The sequence below is a fragment of the Vavraia culicis genome (assembly GCF_000192795.1).
Source record: "Vavraia culicis subsp. floridensis unplaced genomic scaffold supercont1.3, whole genome shotgun sequence".
Lineage (NCBI taxonomy): Eukaryota > Fungi > Microsporidia > Pleistophoridae > Vavraia > Vavraia culicis.
In genome coordinates, this window is record NW_007360606.1 from 81,169 (window position 1) to 100,489 (window position 19,321).

General features: G+C 38.8%; 9 protein-coding genes across 9 annotated transcripts; 5 read left to right on the plus strand and 4 right to left on the minus strand.

Annotated features, from left to right (window-relative positions):
* Nucleotides 1-270: 270 nt before the first annotated feature.
* On the plus strand, nucleotides 271-1,629 carry VCUG_00263 (uncharacterized protein; the record flags this gene model as incomplete). Its single annotated transcript, XM_008075092.1, has 1 exon — nucleotides 271-1,629. The coding sequence occupies one exon, from the start codon at nucleotides 271-273 to the stop codon at nucleotides 1,279-1,281; it is 1,011 nt and encodes a 336-aa protein (XP_008073283.1). The 3' UTR covers nucleotides 1,282-1,629.
* A 12-nt stretch (nucleotides 1,630-1,641) lies between these two features.
* Nucleotides 1,642-3,440, plus strand: VCUG_00264 (uncharacterized protein; the record flags this gene model as incomplete). Its single annotated transcript, XM_008075093.1, has 1 exon — nucleotides 1,642-3,440. The coding sequence occupies one exon, from the start codon at nucleotides 1,642-1,644 to the stop codon at nucleotides 3,316-3,318; it is 1,677 nt and encodes a 558-aa protein (XP_008073284.1). The 3' UTR covers nucleotides 3,319-3,440.
* Nucleotides 3,441-3,767: 327 nt separating this feature from the next.
* On the minus strand, nucleotides 3,768-5,440 carry VCUG_00265 (uncharacterized protein; the record flags this gene model as incomplete). The annotated part of the gene is made up of 1 exon (XM_008075094.1): nucleotides 3,768-5,440. The coding sequence occupies one exon, from the start codon at nucleotides 5,438-5,440 to the stop codon at nucleotides 3,905-3,907; it is 1,536 nt and encodes a 511-aa protein (XP_008073285.1). The 3' UTR covers nucleotides 3,768-3,904.
* A 4,335-nt stretch (nucleotides 5,441-9,775) lies between these two features.
* On the minus strand, nucleotides 9,776-10,649 carry VCUG_00266 (uncharacterized protein; the record flags this gene model as incomplete). Its single annotated transcript, XM_008075095.1, has 1 exon — nucleotides 9,776-10,649. A coding segment is annotated over one exon (874 nt), but the record flags the coding sequence as incomplete, so codon positions are not given.
* A 1,292-nt stretch (nucleotides 10,650-11,941) lies between these two features.
* VCUG_00267 (uncharacterized protein) lies at nucleotides 11,942-12,402 on the plus strand (the record flags this gene model as incomplete). Its single annotated transcript, XM_008075096.1, has 1 exon — nucleotides 11,942-12,402. One exon carries the CDS (start codon nucleotides 11,942-11,944, stop codon nucleotides 12,272-12,274), a length of 333 nt encoding a protein of 110 aa, XP_008073287.1. The 3' UTR covers nucleotides 12,275-12,402.
* A 645-nt stretch (nucleotides 12,403-13,047) lies between these two features.
* Nucleotides 13,048-14,046, minus strand: VCUG_00268 (uncharacterized protein; the record flags this gene model as incomplete). Its single annotated transcript, XM_008075097.1, has 1 exon — nucleotides 13,048-14,046. The coding sequence occupies one exon, from the start codon at nucleotides 14,044-14,046 to the stop codon at nucleotides 13,048-13,050; it is 999 nt and encodes a 332-aa protein (XP_008073288.1).
* Nucleotides 14,047-14,637: 591 nt separating this feature from the next.
* VCUG_00269 (uncharacterized protein) lies at nucleotides 14,638-15,181 on the minus strand. Its single transcript, XM_008075098.1, has one exon. It carries the CDS (start codon nucleotides 15,039-15,041, stop codon nucleotides 14,739-14,741), a length of 303 nt encoding a protein of 100 aa, XP_008073289.1. The 5' UTR covers nucleotides 15,042-15,181; the 3' UTR covers nucleotides 14,638-14,738.
* A 1,478-nt stretch (nucleotides 15,182-16,659) lies between these two features.
* VCUG_00270 (uncharacterized protein) lies at nucleotides 16,660-17,160 on the plus strand (the record flags this gene model as incomplete). The annotated part of the gene is made up of 1 exon (XM_008075099.1): nucleotides 16,660-17,160. The coding sequence occupies one exon, from the start codon at nucleotides 16,660-16,662 to the stop codon at nucleotides 17,104-17,106; it is 447 nt and encodes a 148-aa protein (XP_008073290.1). The 3' UTR covers nucleotides 17,107-17,160.
* Nucleotides 17,161-17,482: 322 nt separating this feature from the next.
* On the plus strand, nucleotides 17,483-18,890 carry VCUG_00271 (uncharacterized protein; the record flags this gene model as incomplete). The annotated part of the gene is made up of 1 exon (XM_008075100.1): nucleotides 17,483-18,890. One exon carries the CDS (start codon nucleotides 17,483-17,485, stop codon nucleotides 18,866-18,868), a length of 1,386 nt encoding a protein of 461 aa, XP_008073291.1. The 3' UTR covers nucleotides 18,869-18,890.
* Between the last annotated feature and the right edge of the window lie 431 nt (nucleotides 18,891-19,321).

The following is a 19,321-nucleotide window of genomic DNA, read 5'->3' on the forward strand; positions in this document are numbered from 1 at the left end:
CATTCGGATAAGGTCCAGTACGGGAAATAACCACGAATTCAACAACAAAACAATTTGGAGAACGATTAGAACAGTTCTATTGCAATGATCTTATAAATCAGAGCGGCATGCCTACGTTATCTTGGCACAAAGATGTTGCCTAGATCGCCCATCGAGAATAAGAGGCATTTTAATCCGTTTTACTGCTTTTAACCGCGGCAAGACCAATAGCATTTGATCTTCCTTGGCTACAAGCTCAAAACAACTTTTCAATTATTGTTAGCCCTTTGAATGAACCGTGAAGTGTTGAATTCGCTCTCTGTTGAACAGAGAAAAATCATCGAAATAAACTACAGACGGGTGATGCACAAGGAAATAACTCCATCGGATTTTTTTGAAGAATGCAAGCGGCTACTAGGACCTGTAACATTTTCCCTGCTCTTTCCCGGGCATGCTCCTCAGTACGTGTCGTACACGCCCTCACCACGCGAAGTGCAACACTATCAGCGTTTCGAAAAAGACCGGGAGGTGGAGCATGAGGAGCAGTACCAGCAAAAAGAGATTAAGACGGAGCGTCTTCAGGATATCATTGAGTATGCCGGTGTTAATTTAAAGGAGGAGCAAGAAAACATAGGACGTGAGAACATGGTTGACCAGGAATTGGAGATAAACGAAGAAGATAGAAGGAACAGCCTGGAATATTTGTTTGATGTGGAGATTTTTGTTCAGTATGCCAATTTCATCGCACGAAAAAGAGGAATGGAGGTGGATGATAGCGCGTACCACGCATTATTTCTGGCTCTGAAGCGGAAGTTGACCGAAATAATAGAGAAAATGGTGAAAGCCTGTGAGTTCAGAGTAGATTATATAAAAAGCGAGGCCGTGACAAAGATAGAAAACGATATCAGGAGACAGCTTTGGGTTCTTGAGGAACAGGAGAGAAAGGAAATTGATAAGACGCTTTGTAAAAAGGGGGTAGATGACGAGGACTCGCAGAAGAAGAAGCTGAAGAAAAATGTGCAGGAAAGGGAAGATTTGATTATCAAAAAGCGGCTCTCTAACACGGTTGCACTCGCAGCGCTGGGAATTCAGCGAAAGTCGTGGATGAACACAGACGAAGCGATGGGAAAACCAGAAAAGAAATCGCTATTTCAATCGTTGTACTCGCCATATAATGAAAAGGAGATGGAGAAGAAAATTATTAATAGAAAGGTCATTTTAGACGATTTCATTTATGTCTTAGAAAGGGATAAGCGATACAACAAATCAGTTTTTACCATCAAAGAGTATTTCAAAAAGTAAAAAGATCTGCTCTGCATCGCGTATAGGCGCATGAATGTTCTTTCCTCCATTTCGTGCCTTCTTTCCACGAATACACTAGAAAATGGTATTGTGTTCATTGGAGAGATCAGTCACCTAACCATGGAATAACATTTTAGTTGTTGATAAAAATGTTTAAAACACGTCAGACCGTTTTTTGTTCATGTCTGGTACGAAGAAAATGGCGTTCAGGTCAAAAAGTTTTTGATCTTTCCACAGAATGTCTTGTTGTACTATTCGTATGTTTTGTACGCTCAAATACGTTATTTTGTCGACCGAGCATTTTCATTTGCTCATCAAAAATTTACTCAAATAAATTTTAATACTTTTCATCCTTTAAAAATGTCTTTCAGCATAGAATTCCTCTCAACAAGAAGTGGAAAGGCCTTGCTTTTGAAACAGGAAACCAAGCACTATCTCTTCGGGTATTATGAAGGTTTTCAGAGACACTCGATCGAACGGAACATAAAATTACCGAAAATCACAAATGTTTATCTGTTTGAGGACCACCAAATAATTCCGTTATTAGGTTTCTGCTTAACGGTCGCCGACATGGGAAGAGAGGCGCTATGGGTGTACGGATCCGAGAATGTCAAAAAAATTTTTCAGAATGCCTGCAGCTTCGCAAGGCGTAGTAAGCTCAAAATGACGTTTTCAAACAATAACCCTGAGGTTGTACCTCTTGAGATGGCAGCAGGAATGAATTATGTTGTGAGGTTGCCCAAGATTAAAGGACGGTTGGACATAAGCAAGCTTGACCGGCATTTTCCTGCGAAACTGAGAAAAGATCTCAAGGAAAGAAAAAAGGTTCTCTACAACGGTGTTGAATACGATGGAAATAATTACATGGAGGAAGACACAGAGATTGGAGATATTTGCGTTTTGCATACGACCGGAAATCTTGGAGAATGCCTGACACAGCTCAAACAGTTTGACATAAAACTCTTTATATGTATGAACAGAGAATGTCTTGCACTGAAAGAGCATTACCCGGATAGCCGTTTTGTTCTTTTTGAAGAGAACAACGAAATCGAATACAAGTCGTTCTACGAATTGCAGAAAAGGTTGAACAAAATCGATGCAAACTTTTTGTTACCTAAGAAAAACATCACAAAAATTGATGCAACATCGGCAGAAGATATAGAGAATGCCAATAAATCGGAGATCAGCGGCCTTACAGACACACATAACATAAAATTTACGAAGAAGCAACTGATTATGTTCCATGAGGATGAAAAGTGTACCGAGCAAATCATTTTTCTGGGCACGGGAAGCGCGATTCCATCCAAATACAGAAATGTTTCCTCCATTATTTACGAAGAAGAGAACTGTGCTTATCTGCTGGATTGTGGAGAGGACACACTCTCACAAATTGACCGTGTTTACGGTGACTTGCGCGTCTTGGAAAAGCTAAGGCTGATTTTTATATCTCATTCACATGCCGATCATCATCTTGGTCTTTATTTTATTCTTAAAAGCATTCGACACAAAGTCGTGGTCCTGTGTCCGCAAAAGGTCAAAGACTTTTTGAGCCTCTTTGACCTGGATGTCACTTTCTTCGTAACAGACAAGAATAGAAAGGCAGAAATCACGTATCTGTCATTCAATTTAAACGAGAAAATTATCAAGGTATCACTCTGTCCTGTGGACCATATCGGTGACAGCTACGGCATCAAATTGCAGACTGCGCACGCCATCTCATATTCGGGTGACTGCCGTCCGTCCTTCATGTTTGCCGAGATGTCCAAAAAATCCGATGTGATGATACATGAAGCCACTTTTACAAACGATTACCGAGATAACGCGCTCAAAACAAAACACTCAACAATAAATGATGCAGCTGATATTTTTAACAAGTCGGGTGCTCACATTCTTATACTCACGCATTTCAGTCAGAGGTTTCCCAAGAATGTTCCATCGGACCTTCAGGTATTCTACGCATTTGATTTTTTCAGGTATAATTTCAAGAACAAGTACAATGAACGCGTGCGAGAGTATCTAAGGAGCATTGATGAGTGAGTATTTGGTCATAATCTGCATTATCTTTGTGTTGCTTTCCAAGAAACATGTTCACTCCATTTTAATCTGCCTATTAAATTTGCATGGGACTAATTAGCACGATCAGCCATTTCGGTTACGAGCATTTTTAAAAAATAAAAAAGTGTTTATTTACGATATTTTTGTGAACTTGTGTATCGAATAACATTCCTAATACGCTCTATAACTGCCCTGGTTCATGGCGAACCAGTTCGGGACAGGATCTTTCATTTACTTCAAAGCGATTCTGCTCATCTTATACCACCAAGCAATCCGTGTACAATACGATATGGCGATGATAGCAATTAAACATGTTTTGATGAGAAACACTTCTATCACAACCGCTGTCAAACAACCAACCGATAATTAACATGAGAAGACAGCTCTGTACAAACAATCTCGAGAATTAAAAGCTATAATGCAACGCAAGAGCATTCAGAAATGTATTTATTGGAAGAAACGGGAAATATATTCAAATACACACATTTCTGGAAAACAACGCAATGCTGGATCAAATCAGCATTTAAAACGCTTTCACAGTTCATACTTTAATTGATCATGACACGGCCTATTCATCATCATTACTCATCGCATCCTCACATGCCATTCCCGACTTGACGCTCACTTTCGTCAACGATTCCCTAACAAATTGGATATAATCATCATAGTAGATTACTCCACCAACAATCTCTTTTTCAGCATCCAAATTCAACACGAAGCAGCAGTTATTGAAGTTAACCTCATCGATATATTTTGTATCGCCAGAATCGTACGTCTTAAAGAGCTTTATAGCCGTCTCAAGCCTATAATCTTCGTACTCCTTGTGCTTTTCCAGATCCTTGAGAAGTTTGTATTTCTCTTCATAGAGCTTGCACACTGTGGACGAGAGGAAGTTAACATTTTTGCTGATAATTCGTTCTGAAACGGTCTTTCTATCACTCTCCTTTTGCGAATCGTACTTCCAACTGAGCAGCTCTCGGTTTTCATTCACATAGGCTAGTATGTTACCGTTAGATTCGATGCTCCGCGTAATGTCCTTGAGCTTCGTACTGGTCCTAGACAGCATTTCAGATGACTCCTTTATTCTGTTCATCAAATTACCAGGCTCATATTCAGGCATTGTCTCAAATTCTCTTCCTGTTAACACGTCGGATGCCATTCGCAAATTACCGTAAAGGCTTGAGAGCTTCAAGAATCTCTCGTGCAGATCATTGTTCGAATCAAACTGAAGAAGCTCTGTCAGGGCACCGTGCAACCGTGTCTCTGCCTCATTCTTTCTCTGCAACAACATCGAGAACTCGTGAGCAAGCTTGTTGTATCCGCCAATATTCTTTCTCAGCCATTCTGTCATTCTTGCCAGGTGCTCTTCGCTCTTTTCCATGTTGCTCTTGTATTCAAGCTCTGCCAGTTTCAGGTAATATTGTGAAACATAGGTTATTACGCTCTTCTCGTCAGGAATAATGCTTTCGGTGAGATCCTCAGGATCGAGCAACTTCGGAATGTTGAAGTTCTTCTCAGCCACATCGAATGCATTCACAAGGTTCTCTCTTGCATTTTTTCCCGAAAGTGAATGATAATCGACGAGGTGCGGCGCAAAGTGGTGAATAATAGCGTTAAACGATAGACCATCCGTCCAAGAATGTGTAAAATCTTTGATGTTGACATTGTCATAATCCCTGGTACAGTCCCTGCACCATTTGAGCAAAATACCTCGAATGTTCTTCGTGCCTGCATCATCACCTCCATACTGAGAAATTGACCTGAGAATGAGTGCCCATGTCATGCCCAATGTGAGCTTTATGTTTTTGTTGAAGATGTGATCAGCATCAATGCTCACCAGGTTTATATTCTTGCTCTCTATGAACTTTATCGCCTTGTCAATGTTATCTCGTCGCTGAAACTCACTTAGCTTTCCCTTGTTGTGTTCAATCGGCTCGTCGTAAATGACATTCACAAGGTTAATGAGCGTCTTTCCGTCACAGAAATCGTCCACTATGCTCTTTATGGGGGGATAGTGCTTTTTCTGTAGCTGATTGTTTACCCATTTCGTAAATGACTTGATCTGAGTGGCTATCCAGGTATGTTCGTTTGTTTGGCCCTGCATTTCTATGGGTGTTCGCTTTATTTTTTTATAAAGGACCGATAAAAAGTTTGTTTGGCCGAAAGCTGCCCAGAAGAATGGTGCAATGTCTGGAGCATTTACCGTGCAGAGCAAATAATCAGCAAAGATCTATCGAAACAGTAAGTGGACTGTTGTTCATGGGAAATTACAAATGTTAATATTTTAGCGCTTGTATCAATATTAATTTTGATACTATTCCGTATTAAACGTCAATTTAGTAGAAAAAATATTGTAGAGCGAAATAAAGCTGATTGATTGAAGCAGTCATGGACGTAGCGGTAATTATCACAGAATTATAAGCCGCAGTAAACTTTATAAACAGCAGATAAACGAAAGAACTTGGTTCACCGGTGCAATTGATAGAAACTAGTAAAATAAATGCGGAAAGATGGTTATAAAGTGGCCAAAATTACGATGTGCATATTTGAAACGGTGATATACAAAGCTTCTAGGAACAGAAAGTATCATTCGAATAATCTGCCAATTTGTTATTTGTCTACGGCCATATACACTGGAAAGCACCAGATACTGTCCGATCTACCAGTTAAACCAGTGTGAGATCATGCAGTACCAAAGCGGAAGGAGCCCTTTAGGAAACATGTAATGCCGTGATTTTTGTCTTGTACGACAAACTTTGAGTAGATTCTAACACTATACCACAGAAATAATGTTTGTAATCATCATCTTAAGGTAATGCTAGTGTGTTGTGAATAAGCGTATCAACGAGGGTTTTATTCGTATACAAATCCAATTACGGCAGCCGTTCAAAAATACGTATTGGCCGTTTCAATGCTCAGATGGTAAATAAATATTTTTATCGTGCAAGCAGCCTTTTGTTACCAAAACAATTGCATTTAAGCCCGTTTCGAACTACAAAATTAGCAATATTCCCGCAATAATGTTTGAAATTGATCATGATTGCGTGGTAGATAATATAAAGACGCGTATTTAAGAATTGATAAAGGAATACAATACGTGAATAGTTGCTGTTTATACAATATTTTTGATGGATCACACGAGAAGAAGAGATTTTAGCAATTGCAGTTTCAATAAATGTGTTTTTTGAACGTGATTTATGAACAGCCTTAGATTTCACTACAAAAGAGCACATAGGTGTTTTGTGTGTTTAGCATTCCAATCGATATAGTACCGCACAAGAATCCTGTGTTCAATTTATTCTATCTATTACGCGCTGATGTGCAACAATCCTTACATAATTGAGCAGATAAGGCCATGTAAGGTTTGTTCATACCAATTCTCAAAAGACATAGACACGTTCACGACTGCATGCAATCATTTGCAAAGTGTGAAATTAGCTGTGAGATAATTGAATATCATGTGCAATAAACGGATTAATCGCGGTGCAAAACTTGCAAAACGGAGTATAAAACCCAAAGCTGGAGAACGTATTGAGTCAAGAGAGCTTTTTGAACAGGTACGAATAAGCCCTTAAACTTTTGGATGCCGCTTGAAATAACAGAAGAGCTGAACTTTGTGCCATTGGAAGATGTTTTGAAGAATTACCCTCTTCAGATCGATGAAAGGCTGAGTAACAACATTTTTGTGCGTTTACCCGGTAAAACACCCGAAATTAATGATTTCTCAGCGAACAACACGGTAATAAAAATAATCAACAGTGCAATACTAACATTACTCGATTCAGACAGCCAAAACGTTCTTTGCTTGGGTTATAGTAAGTCTGCGAACGATTCCACGAATAATTCGCTGACCTGTTGGCACCTTAACTACGCTACAAGTGTTTTCAAGAGTAGGAAGTGGTGTGAGCTTCTGAGATTGCTGGGCGATGCTCTTTCGATGTTTCTTTTGACCGAATGCGGTATCATTGAGAAGATAAATGGCAAATATGTGTTAATAGCAGGTAATATAAAAAATATGTGCAAGAACGAGAATAGATCTGGTGAGTTAATAAATAGAGAAAAGCTGTTTCACAAAATGACCAAAATCAAGCCGCTGGATTTACAGGAAACCTTGAGATTCATTTATAACGAGGAAATATACTGCGATAAAACCGACAAGATGTACAAAATCCGAAATGATGTGCTTGATTCCGGGGAGGATGTTGTGATCAAGAGAAAGAGATTTAAGATAGAGAAATACCAAGCAGAAATTAAACGAATCTGTTGTTGGATTGAAAAGTGCAACAGAATGAACTATTTTAAGGTCTATTTCAAGTATTTTGAAAGGGAACTAGACTGCAAAAACTTTAAAAACATTATAGATTGCCAGGTGAGCCAGACAAAGTTGCAAAATTTCTTATTCATCATCGCAAAGAAGAACTTTTCGAGTTTGCTTGATTACCACAGCTTCAATGTACTGAAATCCAAGATTAAGGAATTCGTTGCACGTAATAGATACGAAACATTGAACAAGACAGAGCTTCTCAAATTCTTCAAGATAAAAAAGCTGAGGTTGTTCAAAGACGTTAAAACCATTGGCAGAGAGGAGTTCATCAGACAAACCCATGTATTTGCAAACCTGTTGTTTTTTATGTTTGACCGACTTTTCATTCCCCTGGTTTCTACTTGTTTTTACAGCACAGAGGGCTTTCAAAACTTCAAAATTTTTTATTTCACACGCAAGGCTTGGACATATTTCACCAGGATTCACTTAAGGGAATTTCTCAAAAGGTTCGATAAGAGAAAAAAGACAACTGGTGTTCAATACACCCCGCGATGTATTCCAAAGAAAGATGGTTTTCGAGTGATTGTAAACAAATCCAAAAGAGATGGCAAAGGTAAAAGCGAGAACATGGTGCTTCAATCGGCCTACCATGTACTAGCGGGAGAACAAAAATTGAACCACGGCAATTCCTTTACTGATTACAACCAGATCTTCGAAGAGTTCAAACGTTACGATTTTTCATCGTCTTTCATTCTCAAGTTTGATATCAAGGGATGCTTCGACAACATCCCGCATGAGAATTTGCAGGCGATCTTGATTGACTTTTTGAAGAATGACGAGTATTATGTCAGAAGATACAATTTGTCTACGAAACGAGGACGGTACTGTATAACCAAGAAAATCTGCATTTCAATAGATAGCTCTACGAAGTTTTCCGATATTATACGGGATAAGGAACCAAAAAGTAACGAACTAATCTGGGACGATGTTTATGTTGGTTACAAGAGAAAGGAGGGCCTGGTCGAAGAAATCTGCAAAATAATTAAGGAAAATGTTATAACACTTGGCAAGGAGCACTATGTACAGCAGAAAGGCATCCCCCAAGGATCTATTCTATCAAGTATTCTGAGCTCTCTCTATTTCCAGAACTTGGATGCGTCTATTTTTGACAAAGTCGTCAAAACTGGTAAAATATTCAGATATGTTGATGATTTTTTGGTGGTGAGCCGCTCTCTGGACGAAATGCTTGGGATATTATCCAGTTTGAAGCTTCTTGAAAAAGATGGCGTGACGGTAAACTACAAGAAGATCGAATCAAATTTTGGATTTGAAAAGTGGTTATCTGCCGATAATCAGATACAGGGCCTGTTTCAAAACGCGGAGCATGTCAGAACAGCGTTGTGCAAAGAGCCTGATAGGAACAAATTTATCACATATTGTGGTCTCAAGTTGTGCTGCAGAGGTTTTAAAATCAATCTGAACTTTGAACGGATCGAGTACTCGTGTGCCTATTCAAGTATTAAACCTGGACAAATGACGAGGTACAAGGTGGTTCGATTTTGCAAAAAAATACTCAAAGACATATACTTTACGAGAGCAAACACGTTTAAATACCAGAACGTGTACGATGCCTTCATATTTTTGTTTAGAAAGATCCTAAATTTCTCAAGAAAAATGGACTTTGTAAACATAAAATTCATTTTATCGATCGTTAACCATGCCAAAAATCTGATGAGAAAGCAGTTAAAGAATGTAGGGACTGATGTTACCGAGAAAAAGCTTAAGCAGATCAAAAACAAGGCACTTAAGGATTCGGGACTAAAATTGTTTTTGCAGAAAATAGAAATAAATAAATCATTGAAACGACAAAGAGAGGTATTTGACAAGACTATCTGACCAGTGTTCAATAAAATTGGTAATGGGTTGCCAAATATTTTAAAGTTACCTCGAGTTGTGATGATCGTTAAAATTATGCCACATGCCAATACTCAGCAGAACATTCGTAGGTAATATTGCTAAAAATGTCAGGAAAGGCAGACGGGAAAGTACGCTGGGAAACGAGAGGAAATTGTTGAAAAATGAGCTTTTTATCCAACGCTTAGCATGAGATACACAATATTTGCTGTGTTTAACACATGTTGATATCAAATAGTTTTATTAAAATGACTGAATTAGCTACGGTATCAGTTCTACGTCGTCTGAAAGATCAAACTCGTGTTCCTTTTCCTTGTAAAGTATGTTCTCATCAATCATTTGAAATAGGTACTGTTTTCTTGGCTTTTGGTACATCAGAAAAGAGTTGCCATGTAGCAGATAAAGAACTTCATTCTTCTTGTCGATAAAAAAGGTATCGGCCTTTAGTGCAAGTAATAAAGCATCGGAGTGCTTTTCGAATACTTTTATCTCGTTCTTGTTGTAACAGTAAATAAAGTTCTTAGTAAGCCGGAATTCACTTATTTCGCCGGTCAACTCGAATACATAGTCTACTCCTTTTACTGTGCCATCCACATTGCAGTAATACTTACTCTTGTATACATCAAACTGTTGCACTCTGGCATAGGAAATGAACCGCTGAAACAGAACAATAAAATCCAGGCTCAGCACTGTTAGACATCCATCAAAAATGAACACAATTCTGTTCCTAGTTTTGGTGTATGAATCTATGTAAAAGCTACATTCAGACTGAGCACACTGATTTACCAGTTTGATTTCGTTCGGATACTCAAGCAGGATTTTTCTGTTGTCAAGAAGGTACGCACATCTGATCTCTCGGTCCACCGAAAGGCAAAATTCAGTTCTTTTGCTGTAGATATTAAAGGCTATAACCTCCTCGTTATAGCAAATAACCAAGTTCTCACCCTTTTCAGACCATGATATAAATTTTATTTCCTGCCATTCATCGCATTTAAAATCATATAACCGCCTAAAATCGCTTTTTCGGATCAGTAAAAAGCTTTTTCCCAGATAATTATAAAACACTATGGAGTCTCCGTTCATATTCACAGCAAATCTATCGAAAGCGATCGAGTATCTCGACACGAGATCCATATGCAACGTCACCCTTATTTTTTGGCACTAATAAAGCGGTTCAAAATAGCCCGTGCTAATACAAAATTGCAGCAGAAAGAAAACAAATTGAACCATCGAATTTTATCGATAAGAACTATCGATACGTAATGTAAACAGCTGACCACAAGGCAAAACTGTAAGACACCCATTATTCCTACTTGTTGCACGCTGAGGCTGTTTGACACCAACAGGGTGCTTCGTGTTCATCCCTGGTTGCAAAATGATGAACCGGCAGCCACGAATAAACGTATGATACATGGTATTTGGTAAAGCAAAATCGTACATAAAACCATTATTTAATCTATACAACATATGAATGCTGACTTCCACCGCAAGATGTACCGTCTATGGTACTTACAATTTTGCACTAGGATCAGCCATTTTTGCGTTATAAATTGTGCTTATGACTCGAAAAAACGGACTATAACACCTGCGAATTCGATGCCTTTCTAATTCCGATTGGTTACTCAGCACAAGCACATACCGCAAAATTAGTCTTTCTGTATTGCACATTAATGGTTTATAACATGATTTAATTGAATAAATTATAGTAAATACCATATACTAGCTGTAAGCTGTGAAGAACTAAATTTGAGCACGTTACCCTTCTATTATTTCTGCACATCACCCGTAATTATCACCTTAGCATATTTTAAGCTAATTAAAACCAACAACCCATAAAATGAACCACCAAAAAAAAGTTATTTCCCTTATTTTGATTTCTACATTGTGCTCGCTCGTCATCTGCCAGCTCAATGTTATCTTTACGTTTATCATAGACGTGTTCGTGTTTGGCTTTTATGTTTTGATGAAATCTGTCTTTGAAGCGGCCGCTATGAATCAGGTAGATATAAAAGATGAGGTTGCGAAGTACAAGAACAAAATCAAAGAAACACAGGATAAGATTGAAAGAAGGAATATGGGCAATAAAATTGTAAGTATGCCATCTTCATCGTCAGTTTTAGGTAAATAAAAAGGGATTGGTCTGCCAAAACTTGAGGTACAGGATAGAGCGTAAACTTTATTGAACATTAAAATGATGTGTTTGTAAAGAACAGGTACTGCTACAACGGTACTTGCTTATTGTATCGTTTTGCTATTGCACCTTTACATCCCATACAAATCACAACATTTGCTATGTTCATCTGCAATCTGCTGATTGGTTTTCATTTCATTTCCATAGCCATTCCTCTAAATTGAGCAATTATTTCGTATTTTACTTCTAATGCAGTTCTTGATTCTGAAATTATTAAAATTTTTTTGCCCCACGGAATGCCGAAGTACCACCCGAAGGAACGCTTGCTCAAGAAGGATAAGAAGCCTCCGAAGTTGATCGCTAATCGAGTGTTGGCAACAGATGTAATTCTTTTTGGGATAAGCAACGAACGGTCTGCCCGATTGATGGAAAAAGACAACACTTTAACCTTTAGATGTAGGACAGAATCCACAAAATTGGATATTAAGAGCGCATTCATTGAGCTCTACAATCATGAGGTTGTGAAGGTTAACACCGTTAATACAATCAAGGGATACAAAAAGGCGTACATCAGGTTGAAGGAAGAAGGTGCTGCTCTTAAGGTGGCGAATGATGCGGGAATTATTTAATTAAAGCGCTGGCCATCATTTTTTAAACTGTGCAGGTTTAAGTTGAGGCTCATACGGAATTTGATTACCTTTTAGATTGGAAATAGTTTTTTCTCTCCAGCACTCTAGCAAGCCCTAATCGTGAATAACACGGCAGTGCAGTTTTTGCGTTGTGTTGATGAAGTTAAATCGGTTTAAGATTTGAATAACGCTTCCATCAATCAGCAAATTTCGCTACATCTCGTGCGATTTAAATGAGCATTCCACTGCAGTACTCCATTAGTTTTCTTTTACCATCAGCTATGCTATTCCCTTTTATAAAAAAAAACTATCCATTAAATGATACTCCCTCGTATGTTATGTTTTTTCGCTGGTTTAAGATCTTTTAGTGAGAATTAATGAACTAATTTCTATTTGCTGATCGTGCGGTGTTAATGCTATTTGTAAATGACGGTTGAGTGTGTTTCAGAAGAAATCTGAACAACAATCATTTTAACTTTTATTCAGTGCAAATGCATGAAACAAAATTTTTTATTTTACATGAAGTTCAACAATTTATATGCCTCGTATTGGCCAATCAGCTTTCGAGTTGTCTTTCTATATATATTAAAAAATATTTTGATGCGGTAACTCACCAATCAAAAGGTAAAACATACAAATGGAGTTGGAACGAGGCGTGATGTATGATGTAAAAGCATTTTTTCTTCTGTGACACAAAAATATTGCACTCTTAATTCAGCAACCAAAGTTGCTTTTAATGTTACTGTACGCGTGCTCATTCCTATTTCATGTGTTTACTCAAACTGCTCAGGTATAGCAGGTGTGAGTGTTTTTGCTTTTAACTCCTCTTCAGCATAATTCATCTCAAATTCTGTGCCGTTTCCTTTCGTGCTGTACGTTGGCAGTGCCCATTCCCATATGTTATCGCCAAACACCTCCCTAAAATTCTTACGAAAATTAAGAAAGTATGGATTCGCAATATTCCTGCTAAGGTTCGGTGTGTTTAAAGTGATCAGTCCCTGTGTAAAGATGTAATCCAACGCGTTGCTGCCCATTCTGTACAAGTTGAGTGCCTTTCTTTCCAGGTTAGTTTCGTTTCTGAGTATGAGATACAGATGAAATACAAGAAACCACAGAGAAGGCGGTATTTCTACAAATGCCACTATAACGGATATTATGAAGTGCTCCCTGAATACGAGCCTGTACTCCTGGTTTTGTTTCTGTGCTACCATCCGGTACAGAGGGACTGTCTTCAAGGCAATTATGAACGCAATTATTATGAACGCGTTGTGTACGAGCAGTGATATCAAGAAAAGCACGAAAAACTTTTGGTTATGGAATCCTACACATGTCTCCATGAAATAGCAGTGCGAAACACGCTTCAGAAAGCAGCGCCCGCATTCTTTGCAGTGCGTGGATCGTGGCGGTTTATAAACAAAACAATGCGCGCACACAATCTTGTCCTTTACCTGCTTGTTGATGACCTGCTCCTTCACGGCCATGCTCGCGTCGATTCGCTTATCACGCGATATATCGTGATAGGTGAAGGGAAACCGGTCAAATGTCGTGACTTTGTTGTCGTTTAGGACGCGTACGTAGTTTATGATTATGTAAGACAGCAACATGGTGTATGTCAGGTAGACGTACAGTGACGTGCCGTTGAATCTGAGCGTGTCCACGCACAGCACTTTTATGACCGTGAAGTAGAAGTAAATGAGCGTGAATGGCAGCAAAGAGCTGACCAGTCCCTTTATGATGAGCCTTTTTGAATCGGTCTCTACCATTGCGTTCATGCACGCTAATTATGCGGTCTGAAGATAAAGAAGCGCTTTCTCTCAGGATGACCCTTATAGATCGTGTTTTACTCCGTTCATGAGAAGCAATGCACACTCTCAAACTAACCAGTGATCCATGTCTGGCACACGGTGTGCAATTTGTTCCGGTCTGCCAAGAATGGTAAAATGCGGTAGTTTTTTTGTTTTGACCCTGGTGTAGCGGAGCATTGAACGTTATGCTGGAAATGGATGGAAGTTTGGCCGATGTTTTTTGTATGCATGTTTTACAAAACAGCACCTGGTAATAACGCATAACGAGCCAATAAAAAACAAAGTTTACATTTTTGTATAAAATAAGGAGCTCAAGATTGTTATTTATTCATCTTTTTTATGCGCACTCAGCTGTTCCTATAAACTATATTTGAAGGGCATGTTTTTCAAACAATAATTAATTATTTAACCCCTACCAAAATGCTTAGAACAAATGAAAAAACTTGACATACCAAAGGCAGGTGATTGTCTAATAAGTAGTAAAACTATGTCCTGTTTTACAGGAGGGAATAGCACAACTGATGTTGTGACAAAAGAGCGAACCTTGCAAACGATAATAGCAAACTAAACTTATAGACCTACCTTTACGAGCAATAATAGCTCATACCAAGAACAATAGCGCGCGCCAACACTGTAAGGTATGAACTAGCCGTCTTTAATTAATAACCCATCATCTTAACACCCATTTTCTTTACACCATTCATAACATCGCACACACTGAGTGTCTTCCTCCTTGCAACCACACAGTACTCAATCGCACACCGGATCAGACTCTCCAGGAAGAATCCTGCGCGTGTAGCAATCACAAAATAGCAGTCCTTAGACACGCGCTTAACTCCTCCCTTTCTTGCGAGTCTCTTTATTGCCGGCTTGCCCAGCTCAAACGATTTTGGTGTTGTTCTTCGGTGTCTTTTTGCTGCTCCTTTGCCTAAGCCTTTTCCTCCTTTTCCGCGTCCTGACATGGGTCGCCTTTGATTTTGTGTTTTTATAGTTTTGGTGATTGTTTTGGAGGGAAAGTAACAAACCAATCAGACGTGGATGTGTTTTTAATTCGTGTTTTGAGAGTTAAAAATGGAAAATATGTGAAATGCGTGCGGTGCCAGTTTTGGGGTGATTTGCAGCGTACTTTTGCGGTTATGTGCTGTAATTAAGTGTTAAATTGCGATAAATTGATAAAACGATTTATCAGCGTTGTACTTAATTTGAGTTGACTCGCATGGTTGTTACGTGCATGTGATGATAGTTTTGCCATTGGGAATGCTGTTTTTGTGTAATACTGGTGCACGAACACCGGTGTGCGTGAAGTAAAAAGTAAATTTTATTATATTTTAGTACTAGTGCTTAGAATTTTACTTTCTGTGGCTGAAAAGTGCAAACATGTGGGAAAGAAATGGTGTGCTCAGACCGTCAGCAGGGTGGTCGCACGAACTATGATTAATCGGCAGTATGTACGAACGAGCGGCCTTGGTGCAGAGAAATGCTGTGATGTGCACGTATTTCGAATGAAAGAAACGTTCCTTGCTAACAGTGCAGTTATTATCCCTTCATATTGAAACAGATAAATCTGCAGAAATAATTTGTTAGCCAACCAAAAATTGGTGCAGCACCATCAGATCTGTGCGATAAGATGCTATACCATGTTTAATTACGAAGTAGTGATGAATTGCTATATGAGCAAATCAGAACAAGAAGTATATTTACGTCAGGGCATGATAAATGATGCCATACCAGTTAAAAGGCTGTAAAATGCTGACAGATCGCTTGGTGTAAAAGAGAATTGAATGTATGGTAATTTGAAGTGAATGGATTAATACGGATGAGTGAAAATACAGAATTGCCGTAATATTGTGAGGCTGTAAACGCATTATAACGAGCCGTTCACGGCTTGTATAGCGGTGCACAAAGATTCATTTCTAGCAATGATATAACGTGTGCAGCCGAGCTACATCACATGAACAAGGCCCATCCTGTGCGCACCTATTACCGGTCTAAACGCTTTTTAATCGATAGGTGATCTGCTTTTACATTTTTGTAACCACCAGGCCTGATTTGTTAGATTAGAGGATTGTTGGTCGAATGGTGTGCCATAGACCAGACTGAACATGTGTTCATACCGTGTAACCTTTCACAAATTACTTCGGAGACTGCAAACATCGAAAACAGTTTGAAAATACGGGTGCTTAATCGATAGAAAATATCGGGGATTGCGAATGAAGGATTGTACACCTCAAATTATCTGCCCATCAATATTACATATTTGTGGATTGGCGATGAAAGGGCTATGCATTCTTAGCTTTCGGGATAATGAAAATTATACCAAACGTGTTTTGAACATCTAAAAGGTATTTTGAAACTTTTCAACACGGATTTGCCTCGTATACCATATTGAGCTATTGCCATATGCCGTAAAGCTACAAATGAACAAGAAATGCGTTAATTGCAGTCTTTTGGTTGCAATACCTATCTTTCCATTCTTCAACATCGTACCACTCATGCACCGCGATTGCACAGGGCTTTTACCTCCGTTTTTTCCCTCCAGAAAATAAAAACTATAAAAACCAGGACCTGGCATAGTCCCCAATGGCACGCACGAAACAAACAGCACGAAAGAGCACTGGCGGCAAGGCACCTAGAAAAGGACTGGCAGCCAAGGCAGCACGAAAGACATCAGCCGTAGATATAGGAACAGCTACCAAGCGAGTGAGCAGATACAAACCAGGTAACACGCTACTGTTCCGTGAGATAAAGAAGTACAGCAAAAGCATTGACTGTCTGATCCCAAAGCAGCCATTTAAACGTTTTGTGTTGAGTGCTCTCAATGAGATTGGAATGAGAGATAGTGTTAGATTTAAGGCAGGGTGCCTGAATGCCCTGCAGGAAGCGCTTGAAAATTTCGTTGTAACGTTATGTGAAGACGCGTATCTTTGCACGAGACACGCAGGCAGAGTTACGCTTATGCCTAAGGATCTTAACCTGGTGATGAGAATCAAAAGGCCGATGTTCCTTGTAGGTCCGTGCAAAGTATGAGATTAAATGTTGAGTCATAAAAATTGGTTTTTGGTTCGTGTTAATGCTATGCTCGGTGCTTGGCGGTTTATTTAACTTTTCTGTTCTCATTTTTGTTTACGTTCCTTTCTACAGATTGCGATGCACTTTTCGCAGGGTGCTGTGCACGGTTGGCGTGTCGTTCGTTCGCAGGCATGGCCGCAGCGAGTCCCGGTTGATCATAGAAATGTGTTTGTTTGAGTGGCGCTGTGTGAAAATGTAAATAGATGATTTTTAGTAAAAAAGTTTTGGAGATGCTTAGTTTGGGCAATGAACGGGCTGAGTTTACAAAAAATAGGTTGCCTACATGGATAGAGGTGTGTAAAGGGGCCTTGTAATTTTTATCCCATTTTTTGAAATGGACGCGAGAATCAAAGAGCGCGCTCATCACATATGCAAAAAATTATCAAACAAAAATATAGAAATGAATGTAAATGATGTGGTTAGAGACTTGGAAATGATGAAATACAAGAAAATGGAACGGTTGGCTGAGGAGAAGATCTATAAAAATTATTTGGATTACAAAACTAGGGAATCAAAGATATTTGAGCGTATTAAAAATGAAGAAGACGTGATTTATGACATGAAACTCTACTTAAACACAGATATAGACTGCCTGTCCTTTCAGGAGCACGAAGTTGAATCGTACTTCATCCACAAGAAGATTCTGTACATCAAGTTTAGCAATGATTTTTTTGATGATGGCTTCGACATAAAGAAAGTTAAGAGAATAGCCAAGTATTGCAATGCCTACAGAACAGATGAGCTGTATTTTAACGTTGATTACAGAGAAAGAAGCATCTTTCTATTGGTTCAAATTCTTAAGAAGGTGAACTTGCCTCTTAAAATATTGTACTACGAAAACTGCGACAGCACGGTGTTCTTGCATATGGAAGATCGGAAATGGCCCTGCGACAAGGAGGCGATTGAATGTGTTAAATCTGCTTTGCTGTGCCATATATACTCGCACTGCAAGCTCGCCTACGCGATCACGCGAGAGTCGGTTTTTCTTAGACTAAACGATAGAGTTTACAAGGTAATGATAAAATACGAACGAAGAGCAGATCACGATGTGGAGAAAGAACACAAGCAGGACGAAGTGCAGAACTCTGCAGGAAGTGCAAAAAACTTGGATGATCCAACCAATGAAATCGTTGATTCCCTTCGTCTCTACAAAAGTTTTGGGACAGGAAAAAAAATAGCTAAGGAATACATCAAACTCTACTTGAACGCACACGGATTCCTCCCATTTTACATAAAAAACTACGAAATAGATGTGTTGATAGCGGAGATCAATGCTGTCAATCCAGGACAAATACTCATTTTGTTCATAAAATTGCCGAAACAAAAGTTAGCAAGTTTTAAAAACCTAGATTCGGTGCTTCTGAATAGATTAGTGCTGTTAAATCGGAAGATTTTACATCATCTATCGCAGGATATTTTTATAAATGGTCAACGAATGCTAAAACCAAGCTTTAAAGACTATGACTTTGTGCTAATGAAGGATAGGATAGAAGGAACTCGCGAAAATATTGTTGTCGTGAGCGATAACGACGTGTCAAAGTTTTTGTTGGGTCAGATTGAAGTGAACGATTACTTTGGGATAGAAATGTATGCTTACCTCCTTTTCTCTGAGTACAATCAAGTTTTAATGGTTAAAATGAAGGATATGAAGTATATTTCGTTGGTTGTGAATATTTTGCTCATCAAGACATCGTTTGGCTATCTTTACAAAAATTTTTGAAATAAATTTATCAATTGCGAACATTCATGTATTTGAAAAGATATGGCAATGTTTATCCATCGGACTTGACAGTTTAGAACCGTTCTCCTGTGTATAAAGAACAACACGGCAGTCGATAAAAATGTTCCGTAAATCAAGCACTCAATTTTCTGTTATTCTTGTCTTGTACAATCGTGCGACCGCAATTTATAAGCTGTTTATCACCAATTTTCCTAGAAATGTACGCTTTCGCCCGATTATTCGATTACAGCCCGGAATGATCATTTGTAGATCATTTATAACGGCAATCTTATGTTTATTTAACTATGAATGTAAATGTCTCTCTTCCTTGCACTCAGCATATGCTGTTATCAACGAATTACGTGCTTTTTCGGAAAGTTTGTCTTGAAAACTTGTCATAAGCCCATTTTCTAGTACGTACACCGGTGACTGAGTGTTTCCACGAATTGATTT

Excerpts from the sequence above, each read along its gene's own strand:
- VCUG_00269 (XM_008075098.1), bottom strand. The coding sequence starts at position 15,041 with ATGTCAGGACGCGGAAAAGGAGGAAAAGGCTTAGGCAAAGGAGCAGCA.